The sequence below is a fragment of the Somniosus microcephalus genome, chromosome 6, assembly GCF_052327205.1.
Source record: "Somniosus microcephalus isolate GS21.2 chromosome 6, FLI_Smic_1.0, whole genome shotgun sequence".
Classification (NCBI taxonomy): Eukaryota; Metazoa; Chordata; class Chondrichthyes; order Squaliformes; family Somniosidae; genus Somniosus; species Somniosus microcephalus.
The window spans coordinates 192764611-192784620 of NC_140992.1; the positions used below are offsets into that span (position 1 = coordinate 192764611).

The 20010-nt window shown below is 43.5% G+C and overlaps 1 protein-coding gene across 5 annotated transcripts in view; it reads left to right on the forward strand.

The window, feature by feature from the left end:
- Window positions 1-20010, forward strand: part of glg1a (golgi glycoprotein 1a) — a 150941-nt gene that overhangs the window by 101284 nt on the left and 29647 nt on the right. For all 5 annotated transcript variants that reach the window (XM_085991133.1, XM_085991130.1, XM_085991131.1 and 2 more), the window contains exons 10-16: window positions 914-1015; window positions 9183-9336; window positions 14411-14548; window positions 15209-15295; window positions 18398-18460; window positions 18693-18806; window positions 19769-19857. In XM_085991133.1, coding sequence (XP_085847259.1) covers window positions 914-1015; window positions 9183-9336; window positions 14411-14548; window positions 15209-15295; window positions 18398-18460; window positions 18693-18806; window positions 19769-19857 — 747 coding nt within the window. The remainder of the gene's footprint in view (window positions 1-913; window positions 1016-9182; window positions 9337-14410; window positions 14549-15208; window positions 15296-18397; window positions 18461-18692; window positions 18807-19768; window positions 19858-20010) is intronic.

Below are 20010 nucleotides of genomic sequence, written 5' to 3' on the forward strand. Positions count from 1 at the left end.
GCTTTTAACTGCAGCAAATTTTTGGAATCTCTAATCCAGATAAAAGAATACAAGGCATAATCTTAAAATTAGAGCTAGGCTATTTAGGAGTGAATTCTGGAATAATTTCTTCCGCGCACAGGGCAGTGGAAATATGGAACTCGCTCCCCAAAAGGCTGTAGATGCTGGGTCAATTGAAATTTTCAAGACTGAGATCAATAGATTTTTGTTGGGGAAGAGTATCAAAGGATATGGAACAAAGTTGGGTAAATGGTGTTGAGGTACAAATTAGCCATGATGTAATTGAATGGCGGAACAGGCTTAAATGGCTGAATGGCCTACTCCTGTGCCCATGTTCCCAACAGCTATGTGGGTCAAGGCATTATCCAGTGCAGCACTAAACCACTCTGGCCCAAGGTTCAATTTCTGACCTATGTTGAGTCAGCTGACCTCAACCAGGACACTATTTGGGGTGCCTCAGTACCATGGACTAGCCAGGGTTACTTTTCCTGTTCACTATCCAATGGCTCCCAATGGAAAGTGTGCATGTTGGCAGAAGACGGTATTGGATTCAACTGTTAAGTTTCCTATGGAAAGATAGCCTACCAACACGGTCTTGGAACTATGTACCAAAGAGCTGCCACTGACCATGGAGCAGTACCCCAGCAGGAGTCAATGCCTTCAGAAGACATGGAGCAATATATTAACAGAAACAAAATGCACTTTGTTAAACTGAAAAGCTGCTGGGTACTTGTACAGATTGACACCAGTAACAGGGTGTGATTGTCAGTAAAACTTTACTCTTTCTTGTGCATGCTGAGGAAAGCTGCTCACGTGACGTGGTTGTGCACTTTGCCTGCGACAGCCCTGTATTTGGGGAATGGATCAAACACCAAGCTGTTGTGCTAATGCTTGCCATATTTTCTATTGGCAGGATCCTATCGTGTCTGATGGAACACCTGTACACAGAAAAGATGGTGGAGGAGTGTGAGCACCGCCTACTTGAGCTGCAGTACTTCATCTCCCGTGACTGGAAGTAAGCATTGCCGCCTGTCCTACCAGTTTGTAAAGTTATGTGTTTAAGTACATTGTAATCAAGCCATGAGCCGTTAAAACTCAAACATCAACTGCTAGAAATCTGAGGTCAAAACGAAAAATGCTGTAAATACAAGTGCCATCAATTGGCATCTGAAAGAGAAAGGTAAACATTTAAAGTGTTAAACAATTAACAGTAAGGCGGAGGTTGGGGATGGCATTAAAAGAGAAATTAAAGAAGCGTGCAATAAGGGCACAGCAGTCATCATGGGTGACTTTAATCTACATATAGATTGGGCCAACCAAATTAGTAACAATACTGTGGAGGAGGAATTCCTGGAGTGTTTACGGGATGGTTTCCTGGACCAATATGTCGAGGAACCAACCAGAGATCAGGCCATCTTAGACTGGGTATTATGTAACGAGAAAGGATTAATTAGCAATCTTGTTGTGCGAGGCCCCTTGGGTCGGAGCGATCATAATATGATCGAATTCTTCATTAAGATGGAGAATGAAGTAGTTGACTCAAACTAGGGTCCTCAATTTAAATAAAGGACACTACGATGGTCTGAGGAGCGAGTTGGGTCGGATTGATTGGGGAATGTTACTCAAAGGGTTGACGGTGGCTAGGCAATGGCAAACATTCAAAGACCGAATGGATGAGCTACAGAATTTGTTCATCCCAGTTTGGCATAAAAAATAAAACAAAAAGGTGACTCAACCGTGGCTAACAAGGGAAATTAGGGATAGCGTAAGACCCAAGGAGAGGACGTAAAAAATTGGCCAGAAAAAGCAATAATCCTGAGGATTGGGAACAGTTTAGGATTCAACAAAGGAGGACAAAGGGATTAATTAAGAAAGGGAAAATAGAATATGAGCGTAAGCTTGCAGGGAACATAAAAACTGACTCTAAAAGCTTTTATAGATATGTGAAGAGAAAAAGATTGGTGAAGTCAAGCGTAGGTCCCTTGCAGTCAGAATCAGGGGAATTTATAATGGGGAACAAAGAAATGGCAGACCAACTAAATACATATTTTGGTTCTGTCTTCACAAAGGAGGACACAAATAACCTCCCAGAGATGCCGGGGAACATAGGGTTTGATGAAAGGGTGGAACTGAAAGAAATCAGTATTTGTAGGGAAATGGTGTTAGGAAAATTGATGGGACTGAAGGCCGATAAATCCCCAGGGCCTGATAATCTACATCCTAGGGTACTTAAGGAAGTGGCCCTAGAAATAGTAGATGCATTGCTGGTCATCTTCCAGAACTCGATAGACTCTGGAACAGTACCCATGGATTGGAGGGTAGCTAATGTTACCCCACTATTCAAAAAAGGTGGTAGAGAAAAAGTGGGGAATTATAGACCGGTAAGCCTGACATTGGTAGTGGGGAAAATGCTAGAGTCCATTATAAAAGATGTAATAGCAGAGCACTTGGAAAGCAGTGACGGGATCAGACAAAGGCAACATGGATTTACAAAAGGTAAATCATGCTTGACTAATCTGGAATTTTTTGAGGATGTAACTGGTAAAATAGATAAGGGAGAACCAGTGGATGTGGTGTATTTGGACTTTCAGAAGGCTTTCGATAAGGTCCCGCATAAGAGATTAGCGTGCAAAATTAAGGCACATGGGATTGGGGGCAAGGTATTGACTTGGATAGAGAACTGGTTGGCGGACAGAAAGCAAAGAGTTGGAATAAACGGGTCGTTTTCCCGAGTGGCAGGCAGTGACTAGTGGGGTACCGCAAGGATCGGTCCTAGGACCCCAGCTGTTCACAATATATATTAATGACCTGGACGAGGGAATTGGATGTAATATCTCCAAATTTGCAGACGACACAAAGCTGGGTGGGAGAGTATGCTGTGAGGAGGATGTCGTGAAACTCCAGTACGATTTGGACAGGTTGGGTGATTGGGCAGAAACATGGCAAATGCACTATAATGTGGATAAATGTGAGGTTATCCACTTTGGTGGCAAAAACAGGAAGGCAGATTATTATTTGAATGGCAATAGATTGGGAGAAGGGGAAGTGCAAAGAGACCTGGGTGTTCTTGTGCACCAGTCGCTGAAGGTAAGCATGCAGGTGCAGCAGGCGGTTAAGAAGGCGAATGGCATGTTGGCCTTCGTAGCAAGAGGGTTCGAGTACAAGAACAAGGATGTCTTGCTACAGTTGTACAGGGCCTTGGTGAGACCACACCTTGAGTATTGTGTGCAGTTTTGGTCGCCTTACCTGAGGAGGGATGTTCTTGCCATGGAAGGAGTGCAGCGAAGATTCACCAGGCTGATACCTGGGATGGCAGGAATGACGTATGAGGAGAGATTGTGTCGATTGGGCTTATACTCACTGGAGTTTAGAAGATTGAGAGGGGATCTCATTGAAACCTATAAAATTCTGTCAGGCCTGGACAGACTAGATGCAGGAAGGATGTTTCTGATGGCCGGGGAGTCCAGAACCAGGGGTCATAGTCTAAGGATAAGGGGTAAGCCATTTAGGACTGAGATGAGGAGGAATTTCTTCACCGAGAGTGGTGAACCTGTGGAATTCTCTGCCACCCAGGGCGCTGGAGGCCAGTTCATTAAATATATTCAAGAAAGAGTTGGATATATTTCTTAAGGCTAAAGGGATCAAGAGATATGGGGAGAAGGCAGGGACAGGGTACTGAATTTGGATGATCAGCCATGATCTCATTGAATGGCGGAGCAGGCTCGAATGGCCTACTCCTGCTCCTATCTTCTATGTTTCTATGCGAGGCCCTTAAGAATGTACAAATGGATGTAAAAGGACAAAGACCAGCTAGTCCATCGAGCCTGTCCCCTCCTGGCATGGTGTGACCTCTGTACACCATCACCTCCATGCAGCCCACAATCTCCTTGTGTGAGGCAAATTTAGGGGTGAGGTTGGAAACTCTGGGGAAATTGCTCTCCGACCTCCAAAGGTCCGGGGACAGTGGTGATTGAGACAATTCCCTCATGACCCATCTACCTCTGTTTGACACAAACATCGGGAGGGAAAGGCTGATAACACAAGAGGGCGGGGGAACAGGTACAGATGAAGCATACAGATAATGCTCATGACTTTCAGGGTAGATTGTGAGTGAACCCATTCTATATAATTTAGCAACTTGAACATGTTTGAAAACAGCTTGTATAAATGCAATAAAGGGCGACCTCATAGTGATTAATCCTTACCCTGATGAATAAGCAGAAGCTCCATACAGTTGATAAACCAATGCCCTGCTGAATCAACAGTACTGTACAGTTAGTATTCCAAATTTGCTGTTTTTTGCATTGACTCCTTGTTTTTCAGTTTAAAAAATAAATAAATAAATAAATAAAAATAATAACAGCTTGGAATGTTTCAAATGCTTCATCCAGTTGCGAATTGGATTGGAAATTTGCTGAATTGTTTGTTCCCCTGTTGTGTGTAATTTTATATTGAGGTGGTCATGCCTGTTGTACTGATGAACAGGGAGGCAGGATTAGACTGACAGCTGGATGTTGCAAGGGTCAAGGATGTCTCCGAGCGGCTGCAGAACATCTTGGAAGGGAAGGGTGAACAGCCAGTTGTCGTGGTGCATATAGGTACCAATGATATAGGTAAAAAGCGGGATGAGGTCCTAAAAGCGGAATATAGGGAGTTAGGTAAATTTAAAAAATAGGACTTCAAAGGTAGTAATCTCAGGATTGCTACCAGTGCCACGTGCTAGTCAGAGTAGAAATAGAAGGATATTTCAGATGAATACATGGCTAGAGGAATGGTGCAAGGGGGAGGGATTCAAATTCCTGGGACATTGGAACCGGTTCTGGGGGAGGTGGGACCAGTTCAAACCGGATGGTTTGCACCTGGGCAGGGCCGGGACCGATGTCCTAGGGGGAGTGTTTGCTAGTGCTCTGGGGGAGGGTTTAAACTAAAATGGCAGGGGATTGGGAACCTGAGCAAGGGTGCAGAGGAAAGGGAAACAAGGATAAAAGCAAAAGATAGGAAGGAGAAAAACAAAAGTGGCAGTCAGAGAAATCAACGGTTTAAATCAAACATGGCCACAGTAAATAATAATTCTAATAGGTGTAAGAGCGTTAAAAAAACAAGCCTGAAGGCTTTGTGTCTTAATGCGAGGAGCATTCGTAATAAGGTGGATGAATTAGCTGCGCAAATGGAGGTAAACAGATATGATTTGATTGGGATTACGGAAACATGGCTCCAGGATGGCCAAGGCTGGGAATTCAATATTCAGGAAGATAGGCAAAAAGGAAAGGGAGGTGGGGTAGCATTGCTGGTTAAAGAAGGGATTAACACAATTGTAAGAGAGGATATTGGCTCTGATGATGTGGAATCTGTATGGGTAGAACTGAGAAATACCAAGGGGCAGAAAACGTTAGTGGGAGTGGTATATAGACCTCCAAACAGTAATGCGGAGGCTGGGGGCGGCATTAAAAGGAAAATTAGAGAAGCGTGCAATAAGGGCACAGCAGTCATCATGGGTGACTTTAATCTACATATAGATTGGGCTAACCAAATTAGTAACAATACTGTGGAGGAGGAATTCCTGGAGTGTTTACGGGATGGTTTCCTGGGCCAATATGTTGAGGAACCAACCAGAGATCAGGCCATCTTAGACTGGGTATTATGTAACGAGAAAGGATTAATTAGCAATCTTGTTGTACGAGGCCCCTTGGGTCGGAGCGAACATATGATCGAATTCTTCATTAAGATGGAGAATGAAGTAGTCGACTCAGACTAGGGTCCTAAATTTAAATAAAGGAAACTACAATGGTCTGAGGCGAGAGTTGGGTAGGATTGATTGGGGAATGGCACTCAAAGGGTTGACGGTGGCTAGGCAATGGCAAACATTCAAAGACCGCATGGATGAACTGCAGAATTTGTTCATCCCAGTTTGGCATAAAAATAAAACAAAAAGGTGACTCAACCGTGGCTAACTAGGGAAATTAAGGATAGCATAAGATCCAAGGAGAGGACATATAAATTGGCCAGAAAAAGAAGTAAACCTGAGGATTGGGAGCAGTTTAGGATTCAACAAAGGAGGACAAAGGGATTAATTAAGAAAGGGAAAATAGAATGAGAGTAAGCTTGCAGGGAACATAAAAACTGACAGTAAAAGCTTTTATAGATATGTGAAGAGAAAAAGATTGGTGAAGTCAAGCGTAGGTCCCTTGCAGTCAGAATCAGGGGAATTTATAATGGGGAACAAAGAAATGGCAGACCAACTAAATACATATTTTGGTTCTGTCTTCACAAAGGAGGACACAAATAACCTCCCCAGAGATGTCTGGGAACATAGGGTTTGATGAAAGGGAGGAACTGAAAGAAATCAGTATTTGTAGGGAAATGGTGTTAGGGAAATTGAAGGCCGATAAATCCCCAGGGCCTGATGATCTACATCCGAGGGTACTTCAGGAAGTGGCCCTAGAAGCAGTTGATGCTTTGCTGATCATCTTCTAGCATTCGATGGAATCTGGAACAGTACCCATGGATTGGAGGGTAGCTAATGTTACCCCACTATTCAAAAAAGGTGGTAGAGAGAAAACGGGGAATTATAGACCGGTAAGCCTGACATCGGTAGTGGGGAAACTGCTAGAGCCCATTATAAAAGATGTAATTGCAGAGCACTTGGAAAACAGTGACAGGATCGGACAAAGTCAACATGGATTTACAAAAGGTAAATCATGCTTGACTAATCCACTAGAATTTTTTGAGGATGTAACTGGTAAAATAGATAAGGGAGAACCAGTGGATGTCTTGTATTTGGACTTTCAGAAGGCTTTTGATAAGGTCCCGCATAAGAGATTAGCGTGTAAAGTTAAGGCACATGGAATTGGGGGCAAGGTATTGACTTGGATAGAGAACTGGTTGGCAGACAGAAAGCAAAGAGTTGGAATAAACAGGTCTTTTTCCGAGTGGCAAGCAGTGACTAGTGGGGTACCTCAGGGATCGGTCCTTGGGCCCCATATATATATGATCTAGACAAGGGAACTAGATGTAATATTTCCAAATTTGCAGACGACACAAAGCTGGGTGGGCGTGTGTGCTGTGAGGAGGATGCTGAGAAACTCCAGTATGATTTGGACAGGTTGGGTGATTGGGTAAAAGCATGGCAGATGCAATATAACGTGGATAAATGCGAGGTTATCCACTTTGGTGGCAAAAACAAGAAGGCAGATTATTATCTGAATGGCAATAGATTGGGAGAAGGGGAAGTGCAACGAGACCTGGGTGTCCTTGTGCACCAGTCGCTGAAGATAAGCATGCAGGTGCAGCAGGCGGTTAAGAAGGCAAATGGCATGTTGGCCTTCGTAGCGAGAGGGTTTGAGTACAGGAACAAGGATGTCTTGCTGCAGTTGTACAGGGCCTTGGTGAGACCACAGCTTGAGTATTGTGTGCAGTTTTGGTCGCCTTATCTGAGGAAGGATGTTCTTGCCATGGAAGGAGTTCAGCGAAGATTCACCAGGCTGATACCTGGGATGGCAGGAATGACGTATGAGGAGAGATTGGGTCGATTGGACTTGTACTCGCTGGAGTTTAGAAGAATGAGAGTGGATCTCATTGAATCTTATAAAATTCTGACAGGACTGGACAGACTAGATGCAGGAAGGATGTTCCTGATGGTTGGGGAGTCCAGAATCAGGGGTCACAGTCTAAGGATAAGGGGTAGGCCATTTAGGACAGAAATGAGGAGGAATTTCTTCACCCAGAGAGTGGTGAACCTGTGGAATTCTCTACCACAGAAGGCAGTAGAGGCCAGTACATTAAATATATTCAAGAAGGAGTTGGATATATTTCTTAAGGCTAAAGGGATCAAGGGATATGGGTAGAAAGCAGGGACCGGGTACTGAATTTGGATGATTAGCCATGATCGCATTGAATGGCGTACTCCTGCTGCTATCTTTTATGTTTCTATAATGTCCATTGCAGTGCAATGCTAAGCAAGACCATAAGAGAAGAGCGTGCTTCTACTAATTTCCCATGCTGACTTGTGTTGGAGATGCCAGGAACTGGTAAAGATGGAATGACATCGAAGTGATTTTGTGTGAAGAATGGAATAATTAATTCCAGTAAATTACACACACCACATGTTAAGCTCACCCCTGTAAAATGAGTGTTTAAGGGTCACTCCTCAGGATACTGATGTCAGATTTCAGTGAAATGTAATGACCGATGTGTGAAATGTTTGTACTTGAATACGGATGCCATGTCCAGCGATCCATTTAGACCTTGGTCCTTCTAAACTTGGGTTAGGATGACGTTTTGAGCTGGATGGCACTTGAGTTGGGTAATGTGTCTCAAAGCATTTCACAAGTGCAGTTACTGTTGTGGGCAGATTTGGCAGCCAATCTGCAGGGTCACAAACAGTAAATCTGCATTTTGGTGGTGGTTGAGGGAGGAATGTTGACCAAGACATGAGGACAGCTCTCTGCTCCCCCTCCAGATAGTGAACCACTTGGAACAGGCAGGCAGTCTTCAAGTTAAAGGTCGCAGTTAAAGTGCGGCCCGCCCTTAGTATGTTCATTGAAGTGTAACAAATTAAAATTTCTTTTTGGCAATTTTTTTGGGGGAATGCCACCCTAGATTATCTATCAAACAAACACTGTTCAGTGATTTGAACTCTTGACCAGAGGTGAATGTGCTACGAACTGGCTAACTGGTGAGTGCAAGTCTGGTCAGTGGTCATGGGAGCAGCTTGAGGCTAAATCAATGAAACAATACTTAATTGTTTTGTAGTGTAATTTTCTTTTCCTTCCTCCCCCCACCCCCCCATGATTTTTGCCATCAATATATAGTAAATAAGTTAGTGAAAGTATCCCTCTCCCTTTATTTAAAAAAAAAAGTTCTCAAATTAGTGCTTTAACTCATCACAAACTGCATCAGATTTTTCATGCAGCCAGTTTGTTTTTGGCTGTAACCTTTGTGAATGAAGTTCTGTTGCCAAATCTGTTCCATTTATCTGTATTCCCCCCCCCCCCCCCCCCCCATCTGCAAAGTGCCTTGGGATGCCTTCTAAGTTAAAGGCGCTATATAATGCAAGCTGTTCTGTTTGTAAATCAGAAATGATACAAGTGCCGTTGGGGAGCGAGTGGTGACTTTATTGGGAATCTCAACATAAAATGGGATTATTGAGTCTTCTAACAATATCTTATGGTGTCCTTCCTCAGACTGGATCCTGTTCTTTATCGTAAGTGCCAGGGTGATGCTTCCAGGCTGTGCCATACCCCGGGTTGGAATCAAACCAGTGAGATGCTACCCCCTGGAGCAGTGTTTTCTTGCCTGTATCGTCATGCTTATCGTACAGAGGAACAAGGACGCAGGGTGAGACTGACGGCTTGTCCATTTCAGTGTGACATTAAGCAGTACCATAGTTTTACCATTTTGGGGGGGGGGGGGGTTCCACATATTTTCTATATACTCTTCAAGGTGCCGACTTATGCTGAAGGTGCCTGCAGCCCAGGGGGGTCATTCCTTTTGAGAGCCTGATCATGGAAGGCATTACAACCTTAGCTCTGATGATGTGGAATCTGAGCAATACCAAGGGGCAGAAAACATTAGTGGGAGTTGCATACAGACCCCCAAACAGTAATGCTAAGGTTGGGGATGGCATTAAATGGGAAATTAGAGACGCGTGCAATAAGGGCACAGCAGTTATCATGGGTGACTTTAATCTATCTATAGATTGGGCTAACCAAATTAGTAACAATACTGTGGAGGAGGAATTCCTAGAGTGTATACGGGATGGTTTCCTGGACCAATATGTCGAGGAACCAACTAGAGATCAGGCCATCTTAGACTGGGTATTATGTAATGAGAGGATTAATTGGCAATCTTGTTGTGCGAGGCCCCTTGGGGAGGAGCGATCATAATATGATCGAATTCTTCGTTAAAATGGAGAGTGAAGTAGTTGACTCGGACACTGGGGTCCTGAATTTAAATAAAGTAAACTACGATGGTATGAGGCACGAGTTGGCTAGGATGGATTGGGGAGCGTTACTTAAAGGGTTGACTGTGGCTAGGCAATGGCAAACATTTAAAGATCGCATGGATAAACTACAGAATTTGTTCATCCCTGTTTGGCATAAAAATAAAACAAAAAAATGTGACTCAACTGTGGTTAACAAGGGAAATTAGGGATAGCATAAGATCCAAGGAGAGGACATATAATTTGGCCAGAAAAAGCAGCAAACCTGAGGATTGGGAGCAGTTTAGGATTCAGCAAAGGAGGACAAAGGGATTAATTAAGAGGGGGAAAATAGATTGAGAGTAAGCTTGCAGGGAACATAAAAACTGACTGAAAGCTTCTATAGATATGTGAAGAGAAAAAGATTGGTGAAGTCAAGTGCAGGTCCCTTGCAGTCAGAATCAGGGGAATTTATAACGGGGAACAAAGAAATGGCAAACCAATTAAATAATACTTTTGGTTCTGTCTTCACAAACGACATCGCAAATAACCTCCCGAGATGTCTGGGAACATAGAGTCTAATGAGAGGGAGGAATTGAATGAAATCAGTATTTGTAGGGAAATGGTGTTCGGGAAATTGACGGGATTGAAGGCTGATAAATCCCCAGGGCCTGATAATCTACATCCTAGGGTACTTAAGGAAGTGGCCCTAGAAATAGTAGATGCATTGCTGGTCGTCATCCAAAATTCTATAGACTCCACTATTTAAAAAAGGTGGTAGGGAGAAAACGGGGAATTATAGACCGGTAAGCCTGACATCGGTAGTGGGGAAAACGCTGGAGTCCATTATAAAAGATGTAATAGCAGAGCACTTGGAAAACAGTGACAGGATCGGACCAAGTTAACATGGATTTACAAAAGGTAAATCATGCTTGACTAATCTGGAATTTTTTGAGGATGTAACTGATAGAATAGATAAGGGAGAACCAGTGGATGTGGTGTATTTGGACTTTCAGAAGGCTTTCGATAAGGTCCCGCATAAGAGATTAGCGTGCAAAGTTAAAGCACATGGGATTGGGGGTAAGGTACCGTCTTGGATAGAGAACTGGTTGGCAGACAGGAAGCCAAGAGTTGGAATAAACGGGTCTTTTTCCGAGTGGCAGGCAGTGACTAGTGGGTACCGCAGGGATCGGTGCTAGGACCCCAGCTATTCACAATATATATAAATGATCTAGACGAGGGAACTAGATGTAATATCTCCAAGTTTGCAGACGACACAGAACTGGGTGTGTGTGTGTGCTGTGAGCAGGATGCCGAGAAACTCCAGTATGATTTGGACAGGTTGGGTGATTGGGCAGATGCTGTATAATGTGGATAAATGTGAGGTTATCCACTTTGGTGGCAAAAACAGGAAGACATTATTATCTGAACGGCAATGGATTGGGAAAAGGTGAAGTGCAACGAGACCTGGGTGTCCTTGTGCACCAGTCGCTGAAGGTAAGCATGCAGGTGCAGCAGGCGGTTAAGAAGGCAAAAGGTATGTTGGCCTTCATAGCGAGAGGATTCAAGCACAGGAGCAAGGATGTCTTGCTGCAGTTGTACAGGGCCTTGGTGAGACCACACCTTGAGTATTGTGTGCAGTTTTGGTCGCCTTATTTGAGGAAGGATGTTCTTGCCATGGAGAGAGTGCAGCAAAGATTCACCAGACTGATACGTCATTCCTGCCATCCCAGGTATGAGGAGCGATTGGGTTGATTAAGCTTATATTCGCTAGCGTTTAGAAGAATGAGAGGGGATCTCATTGAAACTTATAAAATTCTAATAGGACTAGACAGACTAGATGCAGGAAGGATGTTCCTGATGCTGGGGGAATCCAGAACCAGGGGTCACAGTCTAAGGATAAGGGGTAAGCCATTTAGCACTGATGAGGAGGAATTTCTTCACCCAGAGAGTGGTGAACCTGTGGAATTCTCTGGCACACAAGGCAGTTGAGTCCAGTTCATTAAATATATTCGAGAAGGAGTTGGATATATTTCTTGAGGCTAAAGGGATCAGGGGATATGGGGAGAAAGCAGGGACAGGGTACTGAATTTGGATGATCAGCCATGATCTCATTAAATGGTTGAGTGGGCTTGAGGGGCCAAATGGCCTACTCCTGCTCCTATCTGCTTGGTCCTGGGCCTTCTAGACAATTTTCTGCGAGGTCTGTACTTGTTTCACTTCACCGCACTGCACATGCAGGGTGATGTGCAAAGAAACTGAGTGGTGAAAGGTTTTACTCAGCATAGGATAATTGGTGTAAATCATGGGCATAGGTGAATAGTGTTTAAAGCAGCCACCTGTGTGAAGCAAGTGATTCTGCCAGGCTCTGACTGAGTAGCCAAGTAGTATTTAATCATCCAGCTAAGGTTGCACTGACCCCCCCCCCCCCCCCCCCATTATGGTATAATAAAGTTTAAATCTTGGCAATTTGTCTTTTTAATTAAATTGTTCGGCACTGCGCTGCTGTGGATGAATAGCTATCCTCACTGATATTTGCCACCTCGTGATTCACTCATTTACACTTGTTAGTTACATCTTACACTGAAATCCATACTGATTTCTGTAGCTGAGTTTTTTTTTTGAGTGAGCGTTCCTTTTGTAGATTAATATTTTTTTCAGGGCGGGGGGCACAGTGGTGTTTCTGCATTTAGTCTTTTGGACAGGTGCCGAGTCCAAGTTCCGGGGTGCGGTTTGGAGTCCTATCCAGTTAACGCAGTGCTTACCTGCAATGTGATTGCAAAATAGGACATGCTGGTGGTTGCCACTGTTTTAGATCAGATACCATCTTGTAGGGTAAATGAAGATTGAAAGAAAAAACATGAAGCTGCCTCTTACTAGGAGCTGTCATTTTAATTACTGTGACGTTTATCTTTTTTCCCACGTCTGGCATTCTTGATAGATTTGTGCCTACAGGTTGATAGCACGGTATGCATCCACTATTGATGTGGAGAGGTTATTGGTGACTGGAAGTGATGCTTTCCAGTGTGACGTTACCCTTCCAGAGCTGGACAGGTTGAAACGGTCTCCAGCAGTAAAAGTTGCAAAATGGCTGCTTGCCAATGGCAGGCCCTCCAGCATTGCAAACTTAAACCTTTCAATGTGTTAAAGCAAAGTTATAATGCGCAGATGCTTTTCAGTGAGGCCTTCAGTAAGATAACGCCACATGGTCGTTATCTCTTCCAGAAACCAATATGAGAGTGTTTGCACATTGACGTTTGTTTTTGCACCAGTGAGGTTATTGGAATTGGGAAATGGCTGATTTTCAGTCCTCCTAGTACTGATGGCACCTGAAACCTTGCAATAAGCTCATGAGGATATAGTACAGTTCTCCTAGTGGACAGAGAATGTGCATAAAGTAAATTACTGTAACTGATGTGCTGCAGCGTTGTAATCTGTACTGCCCCCTTGTGTATTCTTTCCGTATTTGTGTGCATCTTCATAGGAACTTTCTGCATGTAGGGACAGACCTCACCTTACTGCTTATTAAAGCTGAAATGTGCCTGCTGTATTGGAGTAAATGTACTTGGTGGTTACCAAATTAATTTGGTAACCTTTGCATTTTATAACAAAAATAAGTCCACTGTGTTTAACTCATAACAGTAAAATCCCTGGACTCTTGCCTTAAGTGAGCCTTGCATCTTGAGCTTCTCATTTTAAAGATTACATTCTCAGTTCAGTATTATTGACTGTGTATTTAAAGTGAGTGCTGTTATCACTGGGTGCTAACTTGGTGGTGTGACTGTGCCTGATGGTGTATGGAGTTAAATTAACCTCCACCGTTCACCATTCAAACAGAATATTTAAGTGGCTCGCAAAATAATTATTTTTTTCTCCACATTTTCTCCCCTACCCGCAGGTCAGGACTCTTGCCAGGGTGCAGTTGTATGGGCAGCAGCAGCCCTTTTGCACCTTCCTGACGCGGCCATTCTTCATGTGCAAGAGGGGCTGTGCTATTTGAGGATGGTTGGGAGATGTCACAGCCGAACCCAATTCTGTCCTTTGCTGGTGTTCACGTGCACTTTCCAGCAGAGGCTGACTGGACATTTACCTGCAGTGGAAACCGGTCTGAGCAATCTTAGTTTTAGTGCGGTTGTTACTTCTGAGACTATTCCTTTCAAGGAATCCATTTGTTCTTAATGTACTGTGAACTGTTACTGGAATTTTAACATGTCTATTAAAAATGTTACTGGTCACACAAAGGTTAGCAACGTCATGCGTGGTTGAAGAGAACAGCATTGATGCACATAAGGGGAAGCTAAATAAGTACATGAGGCAGAAAGGAATAGGCTATGTTGATAGAGTTGAAGTAAGGTGGGAGGAGGCTCGTGTGGAGCATAAACAGGCATCTGTTGGGCCGAATGGCCTATTTCTGTGCTGTAAAATTCTATGCATTAGTGCAAAATATTGTTTGAAAATGACAAACTGACCAGAACGACTTTTTCCATCCAGTTATCCAGAGACTGCCGCGCAGAGATTCAGCGAATTCTTCATCAACGAGCCTTGGATGTGAAGTTGGAGCCTGCATTACAAGAACGCTGCATAATAGATCTTGGGAAATGGTGCAGTGAAAAAACAGATCCTGGACAGGTAACACCAGCCTGTGTGTACTCCTCTGCAGTATTACCAGGATGTGCCCCAGAGGGTTAAGAGTGGGAAGGTCAGAAGAGACGTGCATGCATGCTGCTGGGAGGTGTATGCAGCTGCGGGAGTAACCTGATAATTGAACTGGCCTCAGTCTGGGTGCTCAGGAGGTGCTGTATCCACTTGACAAAAGTAGCCGCACTGTAGCAAACTTAACGTTGCTGACCCTTTGTTCACTTCATGGTTGCTTCATATTTGCCTTACACATGGAGATGTGAAGGGTAGTATGCCTCGGACAGCCCAGGGACATGGTGATGGTGCAATCAGCATCTTGCTGAAACAGTTTGGGCTTGGGTTTCTTCTATATTTTGTCCAAAATGAGAACTGCTATTTGGTGTATATATTTTGAATAACATACATAAAGAAATAAGGGTTTAAGAACAGGCAGACACTCATTTATAGAGTTTATATAAAACACTCTTGGTAAACCCTTGTATGTGACTCCATTAGAAGGTGATCCACGTGCAGGCTCCTTGTGGGACTGTTGCAAACCTGTTCCCCAGTGTTGCTGAATCTGGAATGGGCACAAGGCCAGTGTTTGTCTCAAATTGATCATTGTGATGCATCCCTGATGTTCACTGCTGGTTTGCATTGCTGTGTCTGTAGGAGCTGGAGTGTCTCCAGGATCATCTTGATGACTTGGCAGTGGAATGCAGGGAAATTGTGGGTAATCTAACTGAGTTGGAGTCGGAGGTAAGTGAGACCAGCAGCAAGTAAATTTGTAAAGTGAGCCAGCAGATTGATCTAATTTTAATGACTGCACCATCCTCAGAGACTTTGTGACTTGCCATAGTCATTGTCACATTTACTGCTGGGATCAGTGTGTTAAATTGATACTGTTGTAGCTTTCTTTGCATATTAGTTATTCACCCACTATCAGTACTGCGCGTGATGGTTGCTAATTTCTGGGATCTCCCTTTGACTCTAATTGGACTGGTCCTCGTGCTCTTGTTCTCCTGTGACAGTTGCTCATTTCTGGGATGTACCATTGACTGTGTTGGACTGTTTCTCTGTTTCCTGTGATAGTTGCTTCTTTCTGAAATGTCCATTGACTCTGTTGGACTGGCTGTACCTACCCCAAGAAGCCTTCCTTAAGTACTGAATTCATAATCTGAGAATTGGATTTTCGGCTTATTCGGCTCATCCATTTGAATGGCTTTGTACTGTGGTGCTTAGCTACCCATTCAATGACGTGAGGCCAGCTGTCAGTCCTAAATTGCAATTGTGTCCCTCTGCTTCGATTCCTTCACAAGGGAGTACAGCACTTAACCACCAATGCCACATGCACTAACCTTGTAATGAAGGAGTCCTATGGTTTGAGCGACATTTTTTCTGATCCAGTACTGTTTTAAAGACTCAATCTGATCTGACTTTGTCTTTTCTATATTGGGACCTAGCACACTCAGTACATTTTAAAAGGGGAGGAAATTCTTAGTAATTTTTGTTCCTGATTTATCAAAGGAAATGATCCGTATACAGTACTAGAAATTTCTCTAATGTTCAGTTGGGTTTCTAACCCGGCTAGGTTGCTCAGCTGATGTCACTGACTGAGTGGGTCTCTGCATCCTGGACTGGTTCTGTAGTAAACCATAGGGAATGTGACTTGGAGCAGCTGGAGTGCTGCAGGTGCCATACGCTGGAGAACACAGATTCTGCTCCCAGCCTGCAACCTGGCTTTGTGGCGTCCCACTAGGAATCATTAAATGATATTATATGAAGGAAGAGAGCACTTTAAATTTAATAAGTGATCTCCCCCTGCCCACCCCCACTCTAAGTGTTTGGACTCCTGGAATCTGCTGTGCACTCTTACCAGCACTCTTATAACATCTATAGATAAGGTGCAGTTTATTCCATTGTGTATTTAGTATTAACCTGTTTCATGTGTCCTGTTTGTAATGCATCACTGTCTGTTTAATAGCTATTGGTCTATAATTACTGCTCAAGTCCCAAACTCATTCAGTATGTGTAACAATGGTAGTACTTATTTTACTTGGCCTCTTCACTCGGTGCTTCACCTTGTTTGTCACAGTTGAGTGGAATTTCCCAACCCGTTAACCCAGGCAGGGTATTTCTGATATATTAAGGCTAATGGAATGCTGGCCTTTATATCTAGAGGACTAGAATACAAGTGGGTAGAAGTTATGCTACAGCTATACAAAGCCCTGGTTAGAACACACTTGGGAGTACTGAGCGCTGTTCTGGGCACCTTAGGAAGGATAAATTGGCATTGGAGGGAGTGCAGTGTAAGTTTACCAGAATGATACCTGGACTCCAGGGATTAAATTACGAGGAGAGATTACACGCATTGTATTCCCTGGAATTTAGAAGGTTAAGAATTTGATCAACGTTTTCAAGATATTAAGGGGAACAGATAGGGTAGATAGAGAGAAACTATTTCTGCTGGTTGGGGATTCTACAATTAGGTGGCATAGTCTGAAAATTAGAACCAGACCTTTTCAGAAGTGAAATTAGGAAACAGTTCTACATACATGGTGGTAGAAGTTTGGAACTCTTCCACAAACGGCAATTGATGCTAGATCAATTAATTTTAAATCGGAGATTGATAAATTTTTGTTAACCAAAGGTATTGAGGGATATGGGGCGAAGGTGGGTATATGGAGTTAGGTCGCAGATCAGCCATGATCTCATTGAATGGCGGAACAGGCTCGAGGGGCTCAATGGCTTCCTCCTGTTCCTATGGGAAACCCGTGGATCATGACTCCCCAAAGCATTGCTTTGATTTTTCACCCCTTGCCAGATCACAAGATACATATGAATAGAGAAAGCCATTCGGCCTCGCTGAGCGCATCCCTCCTGAACGAATGCACAGCCACCTGGCACAATATTTAACAATCAAGGTTTTTCCCTCCGCTACCTTATCCATGATTCCATTCACGTTCATTGCTCTGTGCAGGAAGACATACTACAGAGACATCAGTCCCTGTTTCATTGCTTGTTGCCACACTCCAGTAGGGTGGAGGAATATTGTAAGATATATGAGCTAAGATTTGTGACACTGGCCTATCAGTTGTGACTTTTGGCGTTTCACCATGCTGTGCAGCTGTTCCAAAGTTTATAAGATGAAATGAGAGGTCCATTGTGCCTGCTCCTTCAAGTGAATCATGTGCTTCAACTCAACCTCATGGTGGGAAAGCACTCTTGGTTCAAACTATTCCCCCATTTTATATGCATAGAGCAAAATAACACATTCTGATGAATTTTGTGTTCCCTGTTGATGTCCCTGGAGCAGATTAACTGAGGCCTCACTTGAGGGTGAGAAAATTAAAGTTTTTCTCACTTTTAATTCCAAGTAAAAATGATTATTATGTAGGATTTTCCTTCCCCTTTAAGAAGCTCAATAACTACATGAGCAGAGGAAACCTTCTCCCTGACCCCTGAAGGCAATTGAACAAAAATCCCAGGATGCTAGCATAGCATTGGAATGTGCATGATAGACCCTGGCCAGGTACATTTCATAATGGCTTCATGGTCCTCACACCATGGGAGCTATAAAAATGTTGATCATCTTTATACTTGATCTTCAGTCCCCTTCTTAGTCTGTTGCACATATACTGTAAGGGGAGACGGCATTTCTTTCACTTGATCTCTGTATATTTTGTACTGGGCGTCCTGTAGTTCTCATCGCTTGCAAGTTAAATAACAGACTTGCACATGGGTCTGTCTTTCAGCATTTTAGAAACCTGAATCACATCCACTCTACGTTCTTTCTGCAGTCTATTAATGCGAGGGAGAAATGACCTGAACTGACCTTGTTGTTTTCCTACCCCTTTCTAGGATATTCAGATTGAAGCCCTGCTGATGAGAGCCTGTGATCCTGTCGTTCAGACATACTGTCACGTGAGTAACTGAGGAGCATTTCCTGTTTGCTACCTGAAACCAAAAGTCTGAAAACGGTCTGCAGCTGACATTTAAAGAGCCTTTACTGGACCCTGTACATGTTACGGCGGAAGGAACAATGTTGTTAAATTGTGGTGATCCAGTGTCTCCTACGTAGCAGCAATGGTATTAGTGCCCAGTTCCCTTGCTGCTCATTTTAAACGGTGGTCTCATTGTGTTTCTCCTCTTGCAGGAGTTAGCAGACAATCAAATTGATAGCGGGGACCTGATGGAGTGCCTGGTTCAAAATAAACACCAGAAGGAGATGAACGAGAAGTGTGTTGTTGGAGTCACGCACTTCCAATTGGTAAGAGAAACCAATCTCATTGGGCTGGTTGGAGAGGGAATGGGGTGCGTGAAGTTTTCCGTTTCTAAAAGGTCACGTTCGTTGCTGCTAAAACTTGTAGCTTGGCAGGCTATTCGTCCCTGCAGATTATATACATTTCAAAAACTTTCCTCTTGCCTGGTTGTCACAAAATAACGGCTGGTGTGAATTTTCCACTCCCTTGGCAAGGGCTCTTTTAAGCTTGTTGGCTGTCTTACACTTACTGCTCCAAAGTGCTGTCAGTTCACCATGACACGAACCCTTGGAAGGGCTGGTGCTGTGCGAAATCTTTTATTTAATTGTATTTGTTATGTACCAGTGTTGTAAATTCCTAGTGCTTTCACCAAATATTTTTTAACCTTAAATTCTCTTCTGCCCCCTTCCATGAAGTCACCAATTTTCCATAATACAAGTGCAGCTGGTTATTGTGTAGTTGGTTTCTGTGAAGTTTGACATGCAGGAAAATAAGTTCCGTATGGCAGTGCGATGTGTACCTTCCATAGTTGTACACAGGTAACGTAATTAAACAATCACAGTTTGAAAGTGCTACCTGAATGGTAGCTCTCGTATTGAGGGCAAATTTTCCAGCACAATGTTAACAGATCTCTACAGATGGGTTTTCATTCAAAAATGAAACTGCTGGGCAAACACTAATGAAAGTGAGATTTATGATTTCAAACAGTGCTGTGATCTCTCACTTGCCCTGTGCTCCCCCGAGATCAGAGGAAACTGGCCTTGTTTGCTCAGTCACGCAAAGGATCCTAGGAGGTCAGCACTGGCCAGTCATGCATATGCTTCCAGGAGGTCGTCCTTGGTCACTTGAGCTGAATCTTTCCCATTGTTGAATATACATTGTAACCCAGCTAGTAATGCTAAAAGGTGAGAAAATTGGACTCCTTTTTTGGTGCGCACCTAAACGTGTTTCCTTCTGCTAACTCTTACAGGTTCAAATGAAAGATTTCCGCTTCTCCTACAAATTTAAGGTGGCGTGCAAAGAAGATGTGTTGAAACTGTGCCCGAACATCAAGAAGAAGTAAGTTCATGTACTTCAAGAGGACTCTCTCTGCTGTACATTGATTTTGGATTTAACATGACCATTTAAAGGAGTAATTAATATCCTTTTTTTCTGGTTCCCCAATTGGTAATTAGCAGAGCCAACAGACCAGGAATGTCCCAGCCCTGAGAC